Source organism: Pelodiscus sinensis, chromosome 6 (genome assembly GCF_049634645.1).
Source record: "Pelodiscus sinensis isolate JC-2024 chromosome 6, ASM4963464v1, whole genome shotgun sequence".
NCBI lineage: Eukaryota > Metazoa > Chordata > Testudines > Trionychidae > Pelodiscus > Pelodiscus sinensis.
This window is the reverse complement of record NC_134716.1, coordinates 86552877-86579670: the sequence shown is the minus strand read 5'-3', so window position 1 is coordinate 86579670 and position 26794 is coordinate 86552877. Positions and strand designations below refer to the sequence as shown.

At 45.9% G+C, this 26794-nt stretch overlaps 1 protein-coding gene across 1 annotated transcript in view; it reads left to right on the top strand.

The window, feature by feature from the left end:
- The window catches only part of AP3B1 (adaptor related protein complex 3 subunit beta 1), a 309804-nt gene that overhangs the window by 16033 nt on the left and 266977 nt on the right, over positions 1-26794 (top strand). Inside the window, exon 2 of the mRNA XM_006119130.4 lies at positions 25044-25119. Coding sequence (XP_006119192.1) covers positions 25044-25119 — 76 coding nt within the window. The remainder of the gene's footprint in view (positions 1-25043; positions 25120-26794) is intronic.

Below are 26794 nucleotides of genomic sequence, written 5' to 3'. Positions count from 1 at the left end.
TGGAAAGCTCTAGCCACTTTATTAGAACTAAGCCAGAACTGGGAACTTTTACTATCTCATCCATTGTTACTGTTCTGACTTAGTAGATTGTGCTTGTTTGTTGGTACATGGTATTAAAAGAGAATCCCAGCCTTTTCCTTTAAAAAAAAAAAAAAGACTTTAAGTCTCATGGTTTGTGGAGAAAAGCTAGGAAACTTGCCCTGAGTTCAGCCAAAGACCTCAAACACCAAATGCTAAATAAAAAGATCTACAAGTGTACCTTTGTCTCTGATTTCAGGAAGCGATTCTATTTTTGGGGGTGTGGGAGAGCTGATGTAAGAGTTTTCAATGCTTGGGGTAGGCAAGCAGCCGAGCAGGCCTGATTAAATAACTTGTTCAAAATATTTTGAGGGCTGAATTGGGGGAAGTGCTCAGGCCACAAATGGCCCCTGGGCCAGTAGTCTGAGATGCTTGCTGTAAATTCATCATTTTAGAATTTGGTATCTATGTTATAGGATACATTCTACCCAAACCATTTATCTTTGTTAGTGCACAGACCCAACACAAACTGGCATACCACCATATTAGTTGGCACAGTGCCACTCTGACAGATGGGCATGAATGTAGATTTACTACTGGCTAGTATATGCATCAAGTTTAAATATTAGGGGTGGACTGCCCCTCAAAGAATTTCATATATGGCAGTCTCTACAAGATTCCCAAGACAGGTTAACAGACAGAAAATTAACTAAAAAAATACCTTTAGCAGCTCTTGGAAGCAAGTTTAAAAAAAAATCTGTTGAATTTAGATTAGTATTTTTCAAAGAGAAATGGGGAACGAGAATCTTAATAAAACCCTCACCTTAGATCAGCTCTCTACATAAGATATTTCTGGCTGTTTTAATGTTCTCACCTGTTGCCACAGTTGGAGCAGCTGCCAACCAACGGGGCTCTCAGCCTGCGCTGGGGCTGGTGGTGCCACTGGCTCCTTGTTCCCAGTCCCCACTGGAGCATCCCTTGTCAGCGGCAGACTGGGCTCCCTACAGACAGAGGCTGTTCTAGGTGCTGCACCAGCATCTATCTGTGGCGGGATCCCCTGTGGGGCTGGAGCAGCTTCCTGCCCACAGCAGGTGGGGAGCTGCTCTAGCCCCCACTGGCTAATCACATGCCTACTTTCTACTGCCTCCTTGACCTGACACAGGGTTAAGGTGAAGCATCTCAAGATTTATAGACTGAGATGAACAATTTGAGATGACTTAAGTATCATCTTGAATGTTTCTTAAGTCCTCTTGTACCATTTTTGCTAATGTTTCAGATAAAATATCACTATTCATAATTTCAGTCAAACCATATTATTATATGATGGTGTAGCCGGGTCAGTCGTTCAGGGGTCCTGGGGCACCCCCAGTTCGTGGGTCCTTGCCACGATGGGTCCTGAGCTGCCCCTGTTCCCGTCCTCTACCTCTCCACTCCTACGGTCCTCTCTCTGCTGTCGGCTCCCACCGAGCTCGCTACTCCGCTGTCCATTCTGGTCATCTCCCGGATTATGGGGCCACCATCCCCCAGCTGTCCGCCCGGCGACCGCCACCAGCCCGGGACCGCTCCGTTCCGTCCCGCTCCTCACTGGTCCGGCCGTCCGCTTTGGGTGCTGGGATCCTGGCTCTGGGCATCGCACTGCCTCCCGCGGAGTCCCTTGCGTGCCCTGCAGAGGAGGCTGAGAGCAGAAACTCCCCTGCTCTCCCCAGTCCTCCCCTTCCTCCTGTTCCTCCCGCCGCCCTTTTGAATTCCCCGCTCGGCGTCTGGCCCGCCCCTCCGTGGGCCGCCCTGCCACCCCGGGGTCCTAGCGCCCGCCAGCTGTAACCAGGGCCGCCCTGCGCATGCGCGCCGGCCGCACCAGTTTCCGCCAGCTCCTCCGCCTGTGCCGCCGCGCCACGCCAGACTTCCGGCGCCAGCTGATCGGCTGCACGGGTCGCGGGTCCTCGGCTCCTGGGGCCAAGAGTGCGGGGGTGAGTTCCCCCGTCACGGATGGATTGGAGTGTTCTTGTGCTAGTCTCCTGGAATGTGTTTACATACTGTATTTTAACAATGCTAGTAAAACTGGATCAGAGTTCATGTATTGGACAGTGAACTTGTTGGCAGGTAGCTGATTTTTAACAGGGCCAGAATTTTGCTTATAGCCTTACTTTTGCTAACTTTGCATTATAGCAGCTGGGCCTTTTTAGTTCAGGTCTGAGGCCTAATATCCAGTTCCTTGTAACAGACCTCATGCCCCATGCTCTTTCTGCTGTGGTTGATGGTGATAATTCAGTCTTATGGGCATTTAGATCGTAGGTGTCACTAAAATGTCTTTCCATAATTTGCTATTGCATCAAATTTTACAGAGGTGAAGGAATAAGTATTTATAATTCTGCTTCTCTGAAGACATCCTTTGAGTGGATTTCTGTTTCAAGGTTTCATCTCCTTGATAAGGTGTCATATGAAAATTGGGGAGCAGGATACAGTGTTTACATAGAATGCCGTAGTGTGGATGCACAACCGATTATGGAACTACAAACTGAAATAAACAGGAAAACAGTTAAGTGGGAATACGGATAAACTAAGGGTACGTCTAGACTACATGCCTCTGTGGCCAGAGGCATGTAGATTAGGCTACCAGACATAGTAAAATGAAGCGGCGATTTAAATAATCGCGGCTTCATTTAAATTTACATGGCTGCAGCGCTGAGCCGGCAAACAGCTGATTAGCTGTTTGTCGGCTCAGCGCGATAGTCTGGACGCGCGGGTGTCGACTTCAAAGGTATTTGTCGACCACCCAGGTAAACCTCATCCCAGGAGGCTTACCTGGGTGGTCGACAAATACCTTTGATGTCGACACCCGCGCGTCCAGACTATCGCGCTGAGCCGACAAACAGCTGATCAGCTGTTTGCCGGCTCAGCGCTGCAGCCATGTAAATTTAAATGAAGCGGCGATTATTTAAATCGCCGCTTCATTTTACTATGTCTGGTAGCCTAATCTACATGCCTCTGTCGCCAGAGGCATGTAGTCTAGACGTACCCTAAGATTGGAACTCAGCTGGGGATATCACAAATGTCACTATCAGGACAGTACCAAATACAGTCTTAGGCTATGTCTACACGAGCACCTGATTGACAAAACTTTTGTTGTTCATGGACCTTAATCCCCCCCTTGTTCTCTCGTGAGTAACAAAGATTTGCCGAGACAAGTGTAAATATGAATGCTTCTTTGTCAGCAGGAGTGATCGTGACAGGTTGGATTGCAGAAATCTCCTTGAGATTGTCCTCTAATGTACTAGTCATCGGACTGAGCCTGTCTACTCATCCTCAAGGGCGCCCCTACAGACCTGTTGTGCTGGTCTGGGAAACAGCCTCCCAACAGAATAACACAGACACTGAGAACAGCTCAACTCTGGGAGGAAACCCCTCAATAAGTCCATCTAACGCTTTATATAAATTTTACACAGAGAAAACTCATGTTTGCCCCCTTTATCAATGAAAGAGAGAGATGTACAGCTGTCGTCCCTAACAATTATTTACACTGGGTATCATAGAATCATAGAATCATAGAATAATAGGACTGGAAGGGACCTCAAGAGGTCATCGAGTCCAGCCCTCCGCCCTCAAGGCAGGACCAAGCTCCACCTACACCATCCCTGACAGATGTCTATCTAACCTGTTCTTAAATATCTCCAGAGAGGGAGATTCCACCACCTCCCTTGGCAATTTATTCCAATATTTGACCACCCTGACAGTTAGGAATTTTTTCCTAATGTCCAATCTAAACCTCCCTTGCTGCACTTTAAGCCCATTACTCCTTGTCCTGTCCTCAGAAACCAAGAGGAACAAATTTTCTCCTTCCTCCTTGTGACACCCTTTTAGATATTTGAAAACCGCTATCATGTCCCCCCTTAATCTTCTTTTTTCCAAACTAAACAAGCCCAGTTCATGAAGCCTGGCTTCATAGGTCATGTTCTCTAGACCTTTAATCATTCTTGTCGCTCTTCTCTGTACCCTTTCCAATTTCTCCACATCTTTCTTGAAATGTGGCGCCCAGAACTGGACACAGTACTCCAGCTGAGGCCTAACTAGTGCAGAGTAGAGCGGCAGAATGACTTCACGAGTTTTGCTTACAACCTAGAATCATATTTGCTTTTTTTGCAACAGCATCACACTGTTGACTCATATTCAACTTGTGGTCCACTATGACCCCTAGATCCCTTTCTGCCATGCTCCTTCCTAGACAGTCGCTTCCCATCTTGTATGTATGGAACTGATTGTTCCTTCCTAAGTGGAGCACTTTGCATTTCTCTTTATTAAACCTCATCCTGTTTACCTCTGACCATTTCTCTAACTTGCTAAGGTCATTTTGAATTATGTCCCTATCCTCCAAAGAAGTCGCAACCCCACCCAGTTTGGTATCATCCGCAAACTTAATAAGCGTACTCTCTATCCCAATATCTACATCATTGATGAAGATATTGAACAGTACGGGTCCCAAAACAGACCCTTGCGGAACTCCACTTGTTATCCCTTTCCAGCAGGATTTAGAACCGTTAACAACAACTCTCTGACTACGGTTATCCAGCCAATTATGCACCCACCTTATCATGGCCCTATCTAAGTTATATTTGCCTAGTTTATCAATAAGAATATCATGCGAGACCGTATCAAATGCCTTACTAAAGTCTAGGTATATGACATCCACCGCTTCTCCCTTATCCACAAGGCTCGTTATCTTATCAAAGAAAGCTATCAGATTAGTTTGGCATGACTTGTTCTTCACAAACCCATGCTGGCTATTCCCTATCTCTTTATTACCTTCCAAGTGTTTGCATAGGATTTCCTTAATTACCTGCTCCATTATCTTCCCTGGGACAGACGTTAAACTGACCGGTCTGTAGTTTCCTGGGTTGTTCTTATTCCCCTTTTTATAGATGGGCACAATATTTGCCCTTTTCCAGTCTTCTGGAATCTCCCCTGTCTGCCATGATTTTTCAAAGATCATAGCTAAAGGCTCAGATACCTCCTCTATCAGCTCCTTGAGTATCCTGGGATGCATTTCATCAGGACCTGGTGACTTGCTGACATCTAACTTTCCTAAGTGACTTTTAACTTGTTCTTTGTGAATCCTATCTTCTAAACCTACCCTCTCTCTGCTTGTATTCACTACGTTAGGCACACCTCCAGACTTCTCGGTGAAGACCGAAACAAAGAAGTCATTGAGCATCTCCGCCATTTCCAAGTTTCCTGTTACTGCTTCTCCCTCCTCACTAAGCAGTGGGCCTACCCTGTCCTTGGTCTTCCTCTTGCTTTTAATGTATTTATAAAAAGTCTTCTTGTTTCCTTTTATGCCTGTAGCTAGTTTGATCTCATTTTGTGCCTTTGCCTTTCTAATCTTGCCCCTGCATTCCCGTGTTGCTTGCCTATATTCATCCTTTGTTAGTTGTCCTAGTTTCCATTTTTTATATGACTCCTTTTTTATTTTGAGATCGTGCAAGATCTCCTTGTTAAGCCAAGCTGGTCTTTTGCCATATTTTCTATCTTTCCTACACAGCGGAATTGTTTGCTTTTGGGCCCTTAACAACGTCCCTTTGAAATACTTCCAACTCTCCTCAGTTGTTTTTCCCTTCAGTCTTGCTTCCCATGGGACCTTACCTACAAGTTCTCTGAGCTTATCAAAATCTGCCTTCCTGAAATCCATTACCTCAATTGTGCTGGTCTCCCTTCTACCTTTCCTTAAGATCATGAACTCTATTATTTCGTGATCACTGTCCCCTATACTGTCTTCCACTTTCAAGTTCTCAACTAGTTCCTCCCTATTTGTTAAAACCAAATCCAGAACAGCTTCTCCTCTGGTAGCTTTTTCAACCTTCTGAAACAGAAAGTTGTCTCCAATGCAGTCCAGAAACTTATTGGATAGCCTGTGCCTCGCTGTGTTAGTTTCCCAACATATGTCTGGATAGTTGAAGTCCCCCATCACCACCAAATCTTGGGCTTTGGATAGTTTTGTTAATTGTTTAAAAAAGGCCTCATCCACCTCTTCCACCTGGCTAGGTGGCCTGTAGTAGACTCCTAGCATGATATCACCCTCGTTTTTTACCCCTTTTAGCTTAACCCAGAGACTCTCTACACAGCTATCTCCTACATTCATCTCCACTTCAGTCCAAGTGTGTACATTTTTAATATACAAGGCAACCCCTCCTCCCTTTTTTCCCTGTCTGTCCTTCCTGAGCAAGCCGTACCCTTCCATACCAACATTCCAATCATGCGTCCCATCCCACCAGGTTTCTGTAATACCAATGATATCATAGTTGTATTTATTGGTTAGCAATTCCAGTTCTTCCTGCTTATTACCCATACTTCTCGCATTTGTATATAGGCATCTAAGATACTGATTTGATCTTGCCTCCCTGTTGTGCCCTGACCCTCCTTTCTCCTTGCCATTATAGGCCGTAGTCCCCCTCATTTCCAACCCATCTCCCAGTCCCACACATGCAGCACTTACCTGTGGGCTTTGCTCACCTGCCCCCAACAAACAAGTGATTTTATTATTTATAAAAAGTAGCATTTAAGTACACATATAAGAATGTGTACAAGAAGTGTTAGATCAAAGTAGGGGTATGTCTACACTACCCCGCTAGTTCGAACTAGCGGGGTAATGTAGGCATATCGCAATTGCAAATGAAGCCCGGGATTTGAATTTCCCGGGCTTCATTTGCATAAGCGGGGCGCCGCCATTTTTAAATCCCCGCTCGTTCGAACCCCGTGCCGCGCGCCTACACGCGGCACGAACTAGGTAGTTCGAACTAGGCTTCCTAGTTCGAACTACCGTTACTCCTCATTCCACGAGGAGTAACGGTAGTTCGAACTAGGAAGCCTAGTTCGAACTACCTAGTTCGTGCCGCGTGTAGCCGCGCGGCACGGGGTTCGAACGAGCGGGGATTTAAAAATGGCGGCGCCCCGCTTATGCAAATGAAGCCCGGGAAATTCAAATCCCGGGCTTCATTTGCAATTGCGGTATGCCTACATTACCCCGCTAGTTCTAACTAGCGGGGTAGTATAGACATACCCTAGGTTACTAAACAAAACCTGCCAGCTGAGACTAATCCACTAAGAAATTGTTACAAAATATAATTCCTCACCCTTCTCCTTATTTCAGGGTTAAATTCTTCACACCAGAGCTGATGGTTGGTGTTCTTTTATCCAGGTCTCTTCACATGCCCATTTTTGTGGAAGGGAGCAGTTTGTGGGGCCAGCTGAAGATCATTACTGTTTGCTCCTCCTCCCTTAAATAGATTTTCCCCAGGACAGGGCTCTCCCATCACTCCCCCGCTCCAGGAAGAGTACAATATTCAATATGGATTCCAGCACCAGGTGGAATGGTCATGTTTCTCTGTAGGATCAACTGCAGTTTTGTTTTAGCGGAAAACCTAAACTCTTTACAGCTCATTGTCTTAAGGCACTGGGCCATAAAGTTCCTTAAATATCACTACCGGCTTTCACTAGAAGACCTAGATTAGTAAATAGGTTTATGCTTCATATTTCTCACCTCACATATAAGAATGATACATGCACACAAATAGACTAGCCATGCTCTAAGATTTTCAATTAGAGTTTATTTGCTGCATTTTGCATAAAGCATATTTGAGATACGCATATTCAAAATATAGTTTTTTATAAAATGGGGTCGTCATCAGTGCTCTCCTGCCAAAAAAGTGAAAGCTGCTCATTTGGGGGGGGGGGGGGGAGTCAAAGTATTTTATTGGCAAAAGTGCTAGCAAGCAGCATTAACAGATGCTGACTGTTAGTGACAGGGCTGTATCGTAGACTCATAGACTTTAAGGTCAGAAGGGACCATTATGATCATCTAGTCTGACCCCCTGCACAATGCAGGCCAAAGAATTTCACCCACCCTCTCCTAGAATACAGGCAGTCCCCGAGTTACGCGGATCCGACTTATGTCGGATCGGCAGTTACGAACGGGGCCCGTCTCCCTGGTCTCCAGCAGACCAGGGAGAGGAAGCAAAGCGGCGGAGCATGCAAGCAGCGGACAACCCAGACACGTCTGGGCTGTCCGCTGCCTGCGTGTTCTGCCATTTTGCTCCCCGTCCCCCTGGTCTGCAGACCAGGGAGACGGGGAGCAAAGCAGAGCAAAGCCGCGGAGCCCGAGGGCAGCAGGACAGCCACAGCGCGTCTGGGCTGTCCGGCTGCCCCCGTGCTCCGCGGCTTTGCTCCGGACGCCTGTGGTACAGCAGCTGGGGCGCTGCTGGTTGGTCCCATAGCGCTGCTCTGGGCGCTACTGGGCCAACCTGGCAGCACCCCAGCTGCTCTGCCCCAGGCGTCCTGATTCAGTCACTGCTGGTCAGTTTCAGCAGCGGCTGAATCAGGACGCCTGGGGCAGAGCAGCTTGGGTGCTGCTGGGTTGGTCCAGTAGCGCCGAGGAGCGGCGGCGCTACTGGACCAACCCAGCAGCACCCCAGCTGCTCTGCCCCAGGCGTCCCCAAGTCAGCCGCTGCTGAAACTGACCAGTGGCTGACTACAGGAAGCCCCTGCCCCGGGCTTCCTGGAATCAGCCGCTGATCAGTTTCAGCAGCAGCTGACTTGGGGATGCCTGGGGTTCTTAAGTTGAATCTGTATGTAAGTCAGAACTGGCGTCCAGGTTCAGCCGCTGTTGAAACTGATCAGTTTCAGCAGCGGCTGAATCTGGACGCCAGTTCCGACTTACATACAGATTCAAGTTAAAAACAAACCTACAGTCCCTATCTTGTATGTAACCCGGGGACTGCCTGTAATCTTCTCACCTATATCTTGGATATTGAAGTCCTCAAATGCTTTAAGGACCCTAAGATGCAGAGAATCCTCCAGCAAGTGATCTGTGCCCCATGCTACAGAGGAAGGCGAAAAACCTCCAGGGCCTCTGCCAATCTACCCTGGAGGAAAATTCCTTCCCGACCCCAAATATGGCGATCAGCTGAAGCCTGAGCATGTGGGCAAGACTCACCCTCCAGACACCCAGGAAAAAGTTCTCTATAGTAACTCTATAGAGTTCTCTGTAGTATCGACACAGGCTTGTTAACTAAAAGCTGCATAGTGTAGATGTACCTTTAAGATACCTACAGGGAAACTGTCCATTTAATCTACTTGAAAGATGGTAATAAACTGGTAGGGAATCGCATGCAATCAGTGATAGATTATCTGAAAATATTAGGGAAAGAGTCTTCAGTCATGTACAGTCGAAATATAAAGGCCTAAAGCAGTAAAATTGTATGTATATTTACATGAAGTCAAATGATGATTGTTGTATTTATTTAAATACCTTGCTCATTTTGTGGGTTTTTTTTTTTCCTCCCTGCAAAGGGAAAAACCTCAAACACTACTGTGTGGCTTTTTTCCCCTTTAAAAAAAGTTGTGTGGGGAAATGTCTGAGCTAGCTATGTACCACTTGTGCTTCATCTCATTTTATTAAAGCAATATATAAGTTTTTTTTGTATTTACTAGTATATAATACAGTATAGTACTGATCATAGATACTTTTATCAAACGATAAAAAATATTGCCCCCTGGGAGGAAAATGTAAATAGATACAAAAAAATCCCCACCATACTGTCTTCATGTAAATACCATCTTCAAGCATCTCAGCACATATATAAAAAATGTAAGGTTTATTTTTCAATTGCATTATAAAAATCTAGTATTTGTATCTTACTGAACTGGAGTCTTCCATTTGAAGTCTTCCCTGCCACTTCCTGTTCCTTTTGGGACTGGTATCCAATTTTTCAGCTGGATACCTGATCATAATACAATCAAAATATACAGGGTGATTTGTGCCCCCATTCAACAAGTTGTGCCAACGTTTAAACATGCGAGTAGTTCCCTTAATCTTGACCTTCTGTTTAAAAGTGATATGAACTGAACTATGTTTTATAGTAGAGAACATGCCTAGAGATAACTAGCACATGCGGCTAGTTGGCTTGAAAAATGTGGCTATCTAGCCTGTTGAATGTGACTAGTTCTCTATAGCAGTAGCTACTATAGTAGCACTTTTGTTTATATGGTAGATAAAATTATATTTCCTCCTTCACTTCTTTTCTACAGTTAAGCAGATATTTGATTTTGGGTGATGCATCGTATTTTTTTCAAACTGAAAGTAATTTTGAGCCTTGCTGAGAGAGCAACTAACTGGTTGTTCTTTTTAGTGTAGTAAGCAGATGGTAGTATTTAGATCACACTCCAAAAAGCACTGCTTTAAGAGCATGTGTTATCTAAGAATGTTAGCTGTGCAAAAGGATTATGAATATAAGTATATCTTAGGGAAGGGAAAAGTAATATTGAATAACACCACTAGATGTCACTAAAACAGTTGTGGAATAAAATGAAGTGGACAAAATACAATTTGTAACTTCTTTTGAGAACCCAAAGTCCTAATGAACAAATTCCTAATGCACATGGTATATTATGCTTCATATCACACCAAAATAAGTTCACAATTTTTCTTTTAAAATTAAAAATATTGTGTTCAAATACACTGTTGCCTAAATTAGTCAGGAATAATATACATTTCAAAGCTTTGCAGTATTATTCAAACATGAAATCTAATTTGCTCCCAGAAAGTCATGATTTCAATATTGTATATGTGTAGTACACAACTGAACTTTATCAGTACAGTTGCAGATCTCCACTTCATAACATTTAAAAGCAAGCCCCCTTTGTTTTGATGATTCATGAAGGGCATTTTCTTCACTACCAGCTGGATCAACAAGCAGCGATTAATCCAGCAGGGGCCAATTTATTGTGTCTTGTCCACTGAACATTCTCCCGTTGACTCTGTAGTCCACCAGAATGAGTAGAGTTCAGAGAGTTGACAGGAGAGTGTCAGCTGTCGACTTACTGAAGTGAAAATACTGCGGTAAGTAGATGTATGTATATGGACTTCAGCTACAGTACTCGTGTAGCTTAAGTTATGTAATTTAGATTGACAGCCCATGGTAGGATAGATGAGGCCTAAGTGTTTTAACGCAATTCCCTTTAAAAAAATTGTGGTAAGCTCTTTTTGGTCAAATCCAGAGAGCAGTCTGAAGTCATTGAAGTAGATTAATCCTTACTTCAGTACAAGATATTGTGCAACTGAGAATGAAAAATGGGTAACACTGTTCTTTAAACGCAAACATCGAACTTTAATTTTTTTTATCTAAAGCATTATTTGTCTGTAAATAATAGCATGAATAAGCTGTCTTGCATTCATTGCAGAAGGCTTGAGTTACATAAGTTTGCAGTCAATAAGTTTTAAAACTGCACTTAAAATGTGGTTCACAGACCTTGACTTCTAGTTTTGACTGTATGGAAGAAAGCATTAGCAGTAACTAGGTCTATTAAGAGTTTGTTAGTCAACTTTTCTGCAATATTCTTTATTTGATCTATTTTTTTAAATTGTGACTTAAAATTCCAAACACAGCAGTAGTTTTGTCTAGTACAGGCAGTCCCCGAGTTACGGGGATCCGACTTATGTCGGATCCGCAGTTACGAACGGGGCTTTTCTCGCCCCGGAGGACTGGAGCGGCGGGACGCCTGGTCCTGCCGCCCGCCTCCTCCGGGGCGAGAAAAGCTGCTCCCCGTCTCCCTGGTCTGCTGAGGGAGCCAGCAGACCAGGGAGACGAGGAGCAAAGTGGCGGAGGACCCGGGGCTGGACCCGCGGCCGCTTCCAGATCAGCTGGAAGCACCGCGGGTCCGGCCGGGTCCTCCGTGGCTTTGCTCACCATCTCCCTGGTCTGCAGACCAGGGAGACGCTGAGCAAAGCGCGGGAGGACCCGGGGCTTGACCCGTGGCACTTCCAGCTGATCTGGAAGCGCCATGGGTCCGGCCCGGGTCCTCCGTGGCTTTGCTCAGTGTCTCCCTGGTCTGCTGGGGGGGGACGCAGCTAGTGCCCCCCCCCCCAGCAGACCAGGGAGACGTGGAGCAAAGCCCGGGGCCTGTGGTAGAGCAGGTGGGGCGCTGCTGGTTGGTCCCGCAGCACCGCTCCTTGGCGCTACTGGACCAACCCGGCAGCACCCCAGCTGCTCTGCCCCAGGAGTCCTGATTCAGCCGCTGCTGATCAGTTTCAGCAGTGGCTGAGTCAGGATGCCTGGGGCAGAGCAGCTGGGGTGCTGCTGGGTTGCTCCAGTAGCGCCGAGGAGCGGCCGCGCTACTGGACCAACCCAGCAGCACCCGAGCTGCTCTGCCCCAGGTGTCCCCAAGTTAGCCGCTGCTGAAACTGACCAGCGGCTGACTACAGGAAGCCCGAGGCAGAGTTGCTCTGCCCCGGGCTTCCTGGAATCAGCTGCTGATCAGTTTCAGCAGCAGCTGACTTGGGGACGCCTGGGGTTCTTAAGTTGAATCTGTATGTAAGTCAGAACTGGTGTCCAGATTCAGCCGCTGTTGAAACTGATCAGTTTCAGCAGCGGCTGAATCTGGATGCCAGTTCCGACTTACATACAGATTCAACTTAAGAACAAACCTACAGTCGCTATCTTGTACGTAACCCGGGGACTGCCTGTAGTGTGTTAATACTGTGTTCTGCTTAGATCTGTTTTTACGATGCCAAATTGAAACACAAATGTCTTAGGCATAACTAAAAGGCCATATTAAGGATTTATCCTTGGAATTTGATTTCAAATGGCCTTTGCATAAACCCTTGGTAACTTGGATTAAGTTTCTTTTGAAATATATGGTATCTGTAGGTCTCATGCATAAGAAAAAAATCAGTTTGTGATTATCAAGACTGATTCTAGATTAGTCTCATTCCTCATTTGAGGATCGAACTGAGGGTTCCATTTCTGTTAGGGAGTGATGGGGAATAAAACGGAACAGATTTCCTTCATGAATTGGAACCTGGAGAAGTCTAGATAATAGCTTTTCTTGTTTATATCATAGTAGCACTCAGAGGACCAGCTGTGGTCTTGTCTTCATTGTATGATAGGTTCTCCAAACACATGTCAGTTTCTGAAGGAGAATAATCTTAGAAAGCATGTGCTTAAAAGTTGCAGCTCACAAAAATAGAGCACTGTACGAGAAAGGGGAAATTTCTTGAAGTAGGTATGGGAGCAGTTTTTGACATTTCAGATCAAATGTCTATTGTATGTGCTAAAAGAGGGAATACCGAAGCAAGACTACTGAAGAGATAAATGAGTCATGAAAGAGAGTGAAAACATAGGCTCTTCAGGTTGAACTAGTTTCTTTCCATTTAACCTAAGCCACCCTCACTTCTCCCTTAACTATCTCGCTACAAAATCAAACCTCAAAGCCCATTAACCAATACAGATTTGGGAAAGCTTCAAGGCTGCCTTTTCCATATAAGTCGGTGCTTAGTTTAGCACCCGAGTGACATTTGATAGGAGACACAGCAACAACAGAGATGGGTCCATAGTCTGTGTTATAGTCCATCTGTACAAACACACTGGTTTTCAGTATAAGTTCAAAAGCAATTGTAGCGATAGGGACAGAAGACTGTCAAGCTAAAGTAAATTTAGGATTGCTACCCTCTATCCTTTTCATCCATGAAACTAGCAGGTGTGACTATCTTTCTTTAAAGCCTAGTTTAACTGAACCCACTGGAGAAGAATTTCCGGATAACTGGAGAGTAGGCTGCAGGTCGGGTATTAAATTTTCAGTGACTAGACAATGTAGAGGAAAGAACACAGGCAGATGTATTGGGAACAGGATTTAGATTTTTTTAAAGATACTTACTGCTTGATCACCATGAGTCTTAAAAGTCAGCATAGTCTGTGCAGTGGGGGAGAAGGCATGTTTTGGAATCAACATAGAGAGACTATATCCTCTGGAGAAGGGACTTTCTAATTTTGATTAAAAAAAAAAAATTCTGGTAATGTCTAGCTACCCCAAGCAGCACCTGCTTTCTATTATGCTAGGTATGCCAAGAATCAAAAAGCATAAAAGGGATAAGAGGGTCAAACAGAGAAGAGCATTTAGAATTTTAAAGGTAACTTAGTCCCTCTGGTACATAGATAGTTAGAAGTCACTGGAATTGCTAAGATTATACTTGGGTTGAATTAAAGCAATGTAAAAACGTTGTATTGCAGTTCTGGAATACTTTTGTATGTAGTTTATGTGGATTATAAAACTTCTGAGTTTCGCTTTGCTTAAACAAATGCAAAATCATTTTTTTTGTTCTATACTTTTTTCAACTTGTGGTGTAAAACAACGGCACTAGGCTTAGGCAGAATAAGCAATTGCTGATGCCCTGAGTGACTCCAGAGGGCCCCTTCCTAATAATTAGTAAGGCTAAGACTTTGCCATGGTTATTTTGAGTATGTCAGACCGGCCATGGGCAATAAACAAACCTTCAGAGTCCATGACCTGTCTGTGACTTAACTAAGAATAGCCAGGGTCAGGTCTAAATGGGGTGGAGGAAAAGAGTCTCATGGGGGATTGGAGAGAGTGAGGGAACTGTCAGTGACAGGTCCAGCTCTAGCGATTGCAGTGGGTGGTGTACAGCCCCTGCTCTGGATCTGGCCGCAACTGCAGCCCCTGCCAAGCTTGAACAGCACCTGGGAAGCCATGAAGGGGCTGTTTGGGCCCCCACTGCAGCCCTTGGTCAGGGCTGCTCCATGGTGGGTTAAGCAGCCTGATGTAACTTCCTTTTCCCCTCTCTCCTCACCTCAAGCCATAGAGGTGCAGGTCCTGGTTCCAGTCATTCAGTACCAGTTGCAGATCTGTGGTGAACGTTCGGGCCTCCAACCCTGTCTTCAGCTGCTGATTGAAGTGGAAGAAATCCAATGCAGAAACGCCATTTCCAAATGAATTAATGAAAAACTATATCTGTCGGTCGGTCCAGTAGTGTCATGGAATCTGTGGCTGCCATGAGCTCAGTGATTAAATCATAGCTTTAATTATTAATATGGTATCTATGGTGAGTGAGGGGTGAGTGTGGGTGGAAATATTTCTGCTTAGGGCCTCCAGTGGTCTAACACTGGCACTGGTATAACATTAAGTAAAGTTAAAAGTGAAATTTGAGTACTGCACAGGGAATTATTAATGCAGTTTGGTTTCCTGTAATAAGAAATGTCTTTTTTGGGGGGGGGGGGGGAGCTGTAGGCTAAAAATTACCTTCTAAAAGTTGGAATGGATTGACACAGCTGAGCAGTCATCTGTACTTTCCTTTGATACTGGGAAGTGGTCATGAACCATATGAATGTTGTGTTAAACTGAACTAAGGAAAGTGTCGCTTCAAAATAATAAACACAAAAATGTAAATTGCCTTTTTGAGGCTTTTTAGGGAGATTTGATTATGGAACTGAAGCATTTCTTTGAACCTTCTAACTTCTGAGGTGGTGCAAATACCTCTGTGTTGCACAGCAACTGATACAATGAAAAGCTGTGAAGTAATTGCCATAAATCATTGTTTGTTCAAATCAGCTGATAAGGCACATTCTTGGAAGGAATTGACCTTTGAGATTTATATAGTTTTTTAAAAATTAAAACAGTGAAGGGAGTGAATATCCTGTTACGTCAATAATTGTTTTGAATTAGACTTCCGTTTTCATTGGTATATGTAGGCTAAGTGAGCTAAGTACTGATTTCTTTTCTAAACTCAAAAGAATGGAGCAAGGCTCATTATTGGCTAAAATCAGTGACGCTTCCTGCAATATTAGATGTATTCTTGAAATGGCAGGGAGCCTCCAGGTTACCCTGAAACTGGAACCTAGTGTAGAGGAGAGAGAGCTTACCAATGGAGCTGCTGATCAGTATGAGCAAAATATCTCTGTGTAAGTATTTACTGCTTGCTAATTTTTTCGTTGCACCCTCAATTTTAATGCAAATGTAAAATGCAATCTAAACAGATAAAGAAAAAACAGGTAAGCACATTTAAGCTTGAAATTGCTTAAGTTAATGCAGATACATCATTTCCAATTGTATTAATCAAATACCATATATGTTTGAAGTTTGATGAATGAAACAGCACCACGTTGAAAAAGGAAACATTGAGAGTAGGAAGTCTTCATCTTTCCTTTTGAAGGCATTAATGATCTTGCTCTCATGTTCTCTTTCTTGGCATGTTAGAGTATTTTTTTTTTGCTGGTCTCCAGAGTACTTCTACTTCTTGAGGATATTATTATGTTTGCAGTGGAGCCTGCAGTGCAGAAGAATACTACCAAACTCTGATCAGCTAAATGGTGAATGATTTAGCAGTAGCTTTTACCCAGCCTTTCCAGTCTACCATAGATTCTAATCTAGACTCTCCAAACCGAAATCTCACATTCCTGTCCCCAGAACGTTCAGCCCTACTTTATTTGCTTGCTCCATAATGATTTTGATGGATCCTAGAAAGACGCGAAAATTTCTCTTGCTGACAAGAGCAAAGAATTCTGGGGCTTGTGATTGATTCATCAAGTGCATAGGTATGAAATAGCCACTTAATTTGGGGGACATTTAATGATGCTGTAATGAGACAGAAAATTGGAAAATACAGCTAAACAGCAGGAAAACATTATTTTTATAATATGTTTTCTTTTTCATTATATAAGCATGTTGGTAAGTGGGAGAGATTCCAAATAGGGATGTAAGTGTTGTTTTAAAAATTAACCGGTAAACGCTGCATGTAACTGGTTAGCAGTTCTGTAGCCCCTGCCCATGGCATAATAGGCCTGGCAGGGCTGAAGCAACTCCTCAACCACATCGGGTGGGCTGCTAGTTAACTGGTTACCCCAGGTGTGGGCAATAATTTTAGTCCGGGAAACATTTCAAACATTTTTGAAGTGGCCCCGGGCTGCCCTAGAAGGGGCAGGGCCAGAATGCTTGCAGGCTTCCCCACCCCCAGACCATAATTGGTCTGGGGGTGGGGGATCCCCTTTGCCCCTTACTTCCCACTAAGCACCCATAGCCTTGGCAGGGCGGGAAGAGGCTTTGCATGCTCCCCCACCCCCAGGCCAATTAGAGTCTGGGGGTAGGGGAAGTGCAGGAAGTTTCCTCTGCCTTTCCAGGAGCATGAAGCACTTGGAAGTGGCGCACGCTCCTGGCAGGGTGGGAGGAGACTTCATGCATTCCCCCGCCCCCAAACCCTGATTGATCTGGGGGTGGGAGAAATGTGCAAAGTTTTCTCCACCCTACCACCACCCTGCGAGGAGCATGTGGCATTTAGAAAAGTGCCATGTGCTCCTAGCAGGGCGGAGGAAACTTCGTGTGCTCCCCGCCCCCAAGCTCTGATTGGACTGGGAGCAGGGACGTGTGTGACGCCTCCTCTGACCCTACCAGAAGCACGTGGAACTTTGAAGTGCCGCGCGCTCCTCTCAAGGCAGGCATAGGGTGGAGGAAACTTTGCGCGCCCTTCCCGCCCCCCAGACCAATCAGGGCTTGGGGGCGGGGGAGTGCGTGAAGTCTCCTTCTGCTCTGCCAGGAGTGTGCAGCACTTGAAAGTGCTACGTGCTCCTGGCAGGGCAGAGGAATCTTCATGAGCTTCCCCCGCCCCAAGGCCCTAATTGGCCCGGGGACAAGGGAGGGGCAGCACCTCCATGGGCCAGATCAACCCGCTTGGTGGGCTGGATCTGGCCCATGAAGGTCCTTTTGCCCACCCCTGGGTTACCTGGCAAACAGCACCGTAAGGGTGATGTTTACCAGGTAAGTAGTAACCTCTTTTCATCACTATCTTCAAGTTGTTCATAGTTATGGTGTGAGTGGTTAAATCTGCATTAGGCTGGCTCCGTGCCTGCATGGGGGGAAGGCTGACAGGGGCAGCTCCTGTGCATGGGTGGGGGCAACAGCACTTGGGGTAAGAAGTTACTCCTTGAAACCAGCCTCTTTAACATCTTAAAACAAAACACATATACAGGCAGTCCCTGAGTTACGCGGATCTGACATAAGCACTTACGAACGGGGCTTTTCTTGCCCCGGAGGACGGGAGCGGCAGGACGCCCAGATGCACCGCGGTCCGCCGTCCCCGTCTTCCGGGGCGAGAAAAGCTGCTTCCTGTCTCCCTGGTCAGCAGGGAGACGGGGAGCAAAGCCGCGGAGCACGCCCGCAGCGGGACAGCCCAGGCGCGCTTGGGCTGTCCCGCTGCGGGCATGCTCCAAGGCTTTGCTCCCAGTCTCCCTGGTTTGCTGGTCAGGAGACGGGGAGCAAAGCCGCGGAGCACGCCCGCAGGGGGACAGCTTAAGCGCACCCGGGCTGTCCCGCTGCGGGCGTGCTCCAAGGCTTTGCTCCCCGTCTCCCTGATCTGCAGGGAGACGGGGAGCAAAGCCGCGGAGCATGCCCGCAACGGGACAGCCCAAGCACGCTTGGGCTTTCTTGCTGCGGGCGTGCTCCGCGGCTTTGCTCCCCATCTCCCTGGTCTGACCAGCAGACCAGGGAGATGGGGAGCAAAGCCTCGGAGCACGCCAGCAGTGGGACAGCCGCGGCGTGTCTGGACTGTCCCGCTGCCCGTGTGCTCTGCGGCTTTGCTCCGTGTCTCCCAGGTCAGGAGACCAGGGAGACGGAGCAAAGCCGTGGAGGACTTGCACGGTCCTGCCACCCCCGTCTCCCTGGTCTGCTGGAGGGGGGTGCAGCTAGTGCCCCCCCCCCCCAAGCAGACCAGGCTTTTCTTGCCTACCCCTGGGGTAGAGCAGCTGGGGGCTGCCGGGTTGGTCCTGCAGCGCCGCTCCGGACCAACCTGGCAGCACCCCAGCTGCTCTGCCCCAGGCGTCCCCAAGTCAGCCGCTGCTGAAACTGACCAGTGGCTGACTACAGGAAGCCTGAGGCAGAGTTGCTCTGCCCCAGGCTTCCTGGAATCAGCCGCTGATCAGTTTCAGCAGCAGCTGACTTGGGGACGCCTGGGTTTCTTAAGTTGAATCTGTATGTAAGTCAGAACTGGCGTCCAGATTTAGCCGCGGTTGAAACTGATCAGTTTCAGCAGGGGCTGGCGCCAGTTCCAACTTACATACAGATTCAACTTAAGAACAAACCTACAGTCCCTATCTTGTACGTAACCTGGGGACTGCCTGTACTAAACTTATTTGCTTAATAATCTGCTTTGTTCTGTTTGCTATATCTTATAATCACTTAAAATCCAGCCTTTTTAGTATATACGTTTATTTTTGTTCCAAAACCCAGGTTGTGCAATTCATAATGGGGGGGGAGAGTAGCAATAGGCTGTGCATACCTTTTTCCACATTGAGGGATGGAGCAGACTTCATAATAATACGTTTGGAGCCTGCACTCCACAGGAGATGGGCATTTCAGTGCTGGGGCATGTCTTTTAGGCTGAGTCTTCCAAGAGCTAATCTCAGTCTAGGTCTTTCTGTATCTAGGTGTAGCCTTGCCTTTGTGTGTGCTAAAGGAGGCATAAGAACCTGGCTTAGCAAGACGGGGAAAAGGGGGAGTGCGGGAGGCAGGTTCAGTGATATTCCAGTGCATCAGGTGGCAACCTACAAAGGAGCAACCTTTTGCAGATCCCAACATTAAATAAGTATGCTTTTAAGCTTCCATTCAGTCTAGTCTGGGTAGGTTCCAAGCACAGTTTCTTCCTTTTGCATTAGACTCACTACATAGACTACCATAGTGTATGTCATCCTGTCACAGAGCTGCCACAGCTGGGAGTAGAGTGGGAAACCTCATTGCTGCTGTACCTCAGTGCTGGAGCTGGAGGAGCATGCCTTTTTTACCAGCTGTGTGTTGGGACTGGTGGGCAAAGGTGGCGCTTTGTGCCGAGCCCTGAACCTCTGCACGGGGCTTCTTAGGCAGCTGCATGGCTGTGCATCTTAGAAGGAAATTAGGTGCTGAGCTCCAGTAAGCTTAAGGATACCCTTTTCCAGAGCTGCATCCTTGTGAGCACTAAGGTGTATAGTTTATCCATGTAGGAGGAAGCATGAAAGTTGAAATCAATACAGCCTTTGTTACAGAACTTTTTCTACAATCAGTTTACTTAAGACTTCATAAAAGACAGGTGAGTGCAAAATAAGAAACACCTGTGCATAATTCCCTGACTCAGTTTCCTCTTCAGTGTTCTTTGATTTGGATCAATGTCTTGTCAGAGTTCCAACTCTTCTTTTTCTAGTCTACAATCTACCAGTTATGGCTGATTCTTCAAATAATGGAGTATCCTCCCTAATCTCTGCAGCTATCTTTCTTTAATATTGTCTAGCAATCAAAATGCTACCTCTCCTTCCAAAATGTGCCGCTTTGTGTACCTCTGTCAAACTTCTCAGTCTGTGTGGTTTTGAAGGGCTGTACCTATACTTACTTTTTTTTACCTCTTTTGTGAATTTTCCCCGTGAGGTTTCTAGACAAGAAAGAAGAGAGCTTCTTTCACCTAGGGTGCAACTATTCCTTTGTTCTGCAATACATCTTTGTATTCACTTGTTGATAATCCTTAGCAACTGTCTCATTCAAAGACATGCAGTGTAGTTGTAACTATGTTTGTCCTAGGTTATTAACAAGACAAGGTGGTGAGGTAATATCTTTCATTCACCCTACTTCTGTTGGTGAAAGAGACCAGCTTTTGAACCACAAAAAACTCTTCAGGAAGTGGCTGCCTCACAACAAAAAGTGTGGTGGAATAGATAGCTTAGCGTAAGTAGTTAGCATACATTGTAAGGGTCCATTCAAAACCTCTGGAGTCATAGGACAAAAAAAGGGGGGAGCCAATGTGTTAATTTGTTTTATATCCAGTCTCTCTGTTCAGTTCATGATTTTTGAGGAGTAGATTAAGTGACCAGGCTCATCTTTGGAAAGCTTTGGCCAGGTTTCTTTTGTGAAAAGTGTTTACCTGTGGATTATAACCCAGTGGGCTAGTTGTTCTGCTTTGCATTATATTTTGCTTTATTATATTTTGTTCAGCAGTACTGCAAGGGCGCTATAGGTTTGCATATTGTAAGACATTTGCTTTATCAGTTACCATGAGGCTTGGGGCTTACATACTTTGGCATAGATCAGCGGTTCGCCACCTATGGCTTATGAGCCAAATATGGCTCTCTTGGGAACAAGATACGGCTCTTCTGGAGCCCCAACTCAGCCCCCGCCCTCTCACCCTTGGTGGGCCTGCAGCAGCTAGCCAGTGCTGGCCTGGCAGCCTTATGGCCATCCACAAGTTTAGAATGTCAGTGCTGGCTTCCTGGGGGTGGAGTGAGGGCAGGGGAGAAAGCCCCGACTCCCTGTGTCAAATCCGGTGTGTGGAGAACAAACAGAGCTAAACATGGCTCCGCCTGACAGCATTTTCCTTCCACCATGTGCAGGGAAACAAGCAGCCTAAAATGGCTCCCATGCGTTGCACACTTAACTCCTCATTTGGCCCCACCCCAAAGCCTAGCAAGGTCACAAAATCTAATAACCCTGGAACCCCAGAAGAGTTAATCTGTCTTGAGGCCTTGAACCTCAGTCCTCCCTGCCCTTCTCCGCTGCTATGAGGTTGGAGCACCAGAGAAGTGAGGTGTTTCAGTTGGGGCCCACATCAGTGAGAGTTGCGGGGTTTTGGAGGATTTTTTTTTTTTTTTTTTTTGCTTCACTTGTGTGGTCCATGACTGATTTTTCTGTAGGTGAGTGGCCCCAGACCTAAAAAATAATTTCAATAATATTACACTGTATATTTTCAGACATGCAAAATGGGCATTCTTTTTTGACCACTCTTTGACCACTTGTTATGAATTTTGATGTACAGGCAGTCCCCGGGTTACGTACAAGATAGGGATTGTAGGTTTGTTCTTAAATTGAATTTGTATGTAAGTTGGAACTGGCGTCCAGATTCAGCCACTGCTGAAACTGACCAGCGGCTGACTACAGGAAGCCCGAGGCAGAGTTGCTCTGCCCTGGGCTTCCTGGAATCAGCCGCTGATCAGTTTCAGCAGCGGCTGACTTGGGGACGCCTGGGGCAGAGCAGCTGGGGTGTTGCCGGGTTGGTCCAGTAGCATCGAGGAGCCGGACCAACCCGGCAGCGCCCCAGCTGCTCTACCCCAGGCGTCGTCGGTGGAAAAGCCTGGTCTGCTGGGGGGGAGGCGCACTAGCTGCGCCCCCCCCCCAGCAGACAAGGGAGAGGCGGGTGGCGGGACCGCCGAGACGCGCCGCGGTCCGCCCGCATACTCCGTAGCTTTGCTCCGCGTCTCCCTGGTCTGCTGGTGGGGGCTCCCCCCAGCAGACCAGGGAGACGCGGAGCAAAGCCGCAGAGCACGCGGGCAGCGGGACAGCCCAGACGTGCCGTGGCTGTCCTGCTGCCAGTGTCCTCCGAGGCTTTGCTCCCCATCTCCCTGGTCTGCTGGGGGGAGCGGTCTGGGCTGTCCCGCTGCCCGTGTGCTCCGCATCTCCCTGGTCTGCTGGGGGGGGGGGCTCCCCCCAGCAGCCCAGGGAGATGGGGAGCAAAGCCTCGGAGAACGCCAGCAGCAGGACAGCCGCGGCGCGTCTGGGCTGTCCCACTGCCCGCGTGCTCCGTGGCTTTGCTCCGCATCTCCTTGGTCTGCTGGGGGGGGGGGGGGCTCCCCCCTCCAGCAGACCAGGGATACGCGGAACAGCTTTTCTCGCCCCGGAGGACGTGGGTGGTGGGACCGCGGCGCATCTGGGCCTCCTGCCGCTCACGTCCTCCGGGGCGAGAAAAGCCCCGTTCGTAACTGCGGATCCGACATAAGTCGGATCCGCGTAACTCGGGGACTGCCTGTAGTTTGGCTCTTTGGTTTGAAAAGGTCGCTAACCCCAGGTACAGATAAACTTTGGTAACTCATAAGTTAGAGGAACTGTAAGTTTTGTCCCTATGGCATCAGCTAACCATAAAATATGAAATGACACCAACTTCTGGAAGGATCTGGACACACCAGCCAACTGCAAAAATGCCATTGCAATGAATTGATGTATATGATAATGGGTGAAATCCTAAATATACTAGCCTCTAGGAAAAGGACACTTAGCATTGGCAAGGGGAGGAAATACAAATAGGCTTTGTCTACACTATAAGATTTGCCGCAAGAGCCTATGCGAATGAAGCGCGGATTAGCATTTTCCCGTGCTTCATTTGCATACTCCTTTGGTCTGTTTTCGTGCTAGAGGTTTTTGCGCAAAAACAGGCAGTGTGGCCGTGGCTGTGTTGCGCAGAAAAACCTTTTTCCGCAAGATTCTTATGTCTCTCCTGGGACAGGCATAAGGATCTTCCGTAAAAAGGGAGTTTTGCACAAAATGGCCACAGCCACACTGCCTGTTTTTGCGCAAAAACCCCTAGTGCAAAAACGGACCAAAAGAGCATGCAAATGAAGCACAGGAAAATGCTAATCCGTACTTCATTTGCATAGGCTCTTGCGGCAAAAGTCATGGTGTAGCTATACCCATAAGGAAGAAGGGAACCTCCCCCCCATTAAATGTATGTTGGGCACAATAACATCAGCGTAACATATCATAAAAAGTGGCATCCTAGGGCAGCAAAGGTAGAGATGTATGTCTTGGGAGAGAATGAGGCTGCTGGTCAAGACGAGAAAGATGATGGTAATGAGGTAATGGTAACGAAGAAGATAATGGCTACCATTTCAGGTTGTTCTGCAAGGGATGGTGTGAGTATGGATGTTGAGATGTACTTCGTGTATTATTTGTATCTTCCTGGCTGAGTAAGAGAGTGTGAGAGTTGGCTAAATGTACTAATAAGTTATTTGTGTAAAAATATACAAAGAAGTTCCTATAGCATGAGTGTTGCATCTGTATATATCAGGGTTCCCAACCATAGAATAATTGTAATAATAACCTGAATGGACCTGATCTCAGGACGAGAACCTCGTCATCCTCAAAGTGATAAATGGGAATTTTTATCTGAGGCTACAAGGTGAAAGGGTGTTTAGTGTTTCATTGTTTTTCCTGTGCATTTTCATTCAAGATGATAGTGATGGTCTAACTCAGGCATGTATAGTATCCGTGTATCTTGAAAAATGTTTTGTGAGGTATATTGAAAATTGTAGCAGTGGAGATATGTCTGCAGATTTTGCATCTGTTCTGGCATAGTGTGGTGCCACTGCGAGTTGGTGTCCTGGTCCATGGGGAACTTGCTTCTGATGATGAGTTTGGGAGAGAATGGGAAGTTGTTTGAAGGCCAGAAGTGGGGGTTCAGGGAAGATTTTGTTGAGGATGTAGTCCCCATTGAGTGTGGGTTGTAGTTTTTGATCCTCTGGATGGGTTCTATTATGGGATGCTAGGTAGATTACTAGGAGTGTGTAGTCAAAAGGGATTTTATTTCTGTATTGAAAATGGTTCTTTCAGGGTTTTTGGGTGGCCCGTTTGTTCAGTTGTAGATGTGTGGGAACCCCTCAGCGTCTCTTTTTCACATGAAGTGTCTCTGGAAAATGGCTTGCTCACTCATTGCTACCTGCTTGGTTTCAAGGTGTTAACTGAGTCATACACTTTGATAAAGACTTCCCATATTTGTTCTGTCTTCTGAAGGGTAGAGAGGTGCAGTGATTGAGGATTGCAAAACAATGGAATCTGAAAGGATGGCGGATAGTGATAATGGAGTAAGGAGCTCGTCTCCAGTTAGTTTTCCATATGGTTTGGATTTGTCTGGCATTTCTATATTTTAAATTAGTTTGTGGTCATTATAGATCCTAGAAGCTGTCAATATCAGATTAGCAGCTATGGTACTAACAGCCTTATTGGCAGCTATTGTAAGGAGACTAGTGACTGATTTGAATTGTCCTATCATCTTGAGTTGGGCCTCTGTTAGTCAAGGGTGAGGCAAACTGGCATATTTAGTGATAAGGAAGCATGTGCTTTTGCTAGAGTTCAACAAAATAATTTGGCTGAAGATTTAATTCTTCATAAATATCCATTTATCCTCTTTCACAGCATTGGGAAATACTTTGCATCCTGTCAGTAAGAACACATTACTAAAGATTCTTTCCCATATTGGATGGCAGAACTTAATCTTGATTTTGATTATTACTTCTAATATCTTTTGCTTTGGATAAGTGGCAGTGTATCTAAGAATTAATGGTTGGGACAACTTTGTTGCTCATTGTACTAATTTAACTATTTCTTTTTGCAAACCAGTTGTATAAGAATATAAAAATATGCTTTTAATTTACAGTACTGAATTTTCTAAACCAATTTTTTCTTGCCTTCCACTGTAGGAATGAAGACCTAAAGCAAATGTTGGAAAGTAATAAAGATTCTGCTAAGTTGGATGCTATGAAAAGGATTGTTGGGGTAAGTGAAATACAAAGGGTTTTTTCCCCAGTACATGTTAATGTTGGTTTCTCTGTGTTACTCCTTCACTATTTTAACTTGTAAATAATTTGAAAAGCTAGAGTGAAGTGCTATTTTCTTTAAATATCAAGATGGACAATTTAAAATGGATGCAAGTACACAAATGTTTCAGTGACAGATGGTGTGTAATAGTCCTGTAAGTTTGTAGAGCTGTGATTATAAAAGTGCAAGTATTTAAAATATTCTCCCTACTATGTAACTATTGCACTACTCTAATTAATACCAAAGAAACACTCCAGTTGTTTTTCACAGAGAAGCAGTCTGAAAAGCTGCAGGTATTTCACTTGGAGTAAACTGAAAATGTATTTGAAATGTTTTTCGCTGTGTTTTTGAAAATGATTATAAATCCATAGAATCATAGAGCTGGAAGAGCCCCCTGCCCAAGGCAGGACCAACCCTAACTAAATCATACCAGCAAGAGTTTTGTTAAGCTGAGACTTAAAAACCTTTAGGGATGGAGATTCCAAAACCTTCCTAGGTAACTCATTCCAGTACTTCACCACCCTCCTAGTGAAATAGTTTTTCCTAATATCCAACCTAGACCTCCCCCACTGTAACTTGAGACCATTGCTCTTTGTTCTGCCATCCGTCACTACCGTGAACAACCTTTCTCCATCCTCTTTGAATCTCCTTTCAGGAAGTTGAAGGCTGCTATCAAATCTCCCCTCCCCCCACTCTTCTCTTCTGCAGACTAAACAAACCCAAATCCCTCAGTCTCTCCTCATAGGTTATGCGCTGCAGTCCCCTAATCATTTTGGTTTCCCTCTGCTGGATCCTCTCCAATGCATCCACATCCTTTCTATAGCTGGACACAATATTCCATATGTGGCCTCACCAGAGCCAAATAAAGGGGAATAATCACTTCTCTAGATCTGCTGGCAATGCTCCTCCTAATGCAACCTAATATTCCATTAGCCTTCTTGGCTACAAGGACACTGACTCATATCCAGCTTCTCATCCACTGTAATAGTGAAATAGCGTCCATTTATCCAATCCACACTCCCTTAACTGCTAGCAAGAATATTGTGGGAGATCGTAACAAAAGCTTTGCTAAAGTCAAAGTATATCACATCCATTGACTTTCCCATATCCAAGGAGCCAGTTACCTCATCATAGAAACTAATCAGATTGGTCAGGCATGTCTTGCCCTTCATGAATCCATGATGACTATTCTTGATCACTTTCCCTCTTCCAAGTGCTTCAAAATGGATTCCCTGCATGATTTTTCCAGGTCTGAGGTAAGGCTGACTGGTCTGTAGTTTCTTCGATTGTCCTTCTTCCCTCTTTTAAAGATGGGTACCTTTTTCCAGTCATCCGGGATCTCTCCTGATCTCCACAAGTTTTCAAAGATAATGGCCATAGGCTTTGCAATGACACTTGGATGCATTTAATCCGGACCTATGGATTTGTGTATGTTTAGATTTTCTAAATAGTTCGTGACCTGTTCTTTCTCCACCAAGGGCTGTCCACCTCCTTCCCAAACTGTGTTGCCTAGTGCATTAGTCTGGGAGCTGACCTTGTCTGTGAAGACAGATGCAAAGAAAGCATTGAGTACTTCAGCTTTTCCCACATCATCTGTCACTAGGTTACCTCCCTCATCCAGTAAGGGCCCCAC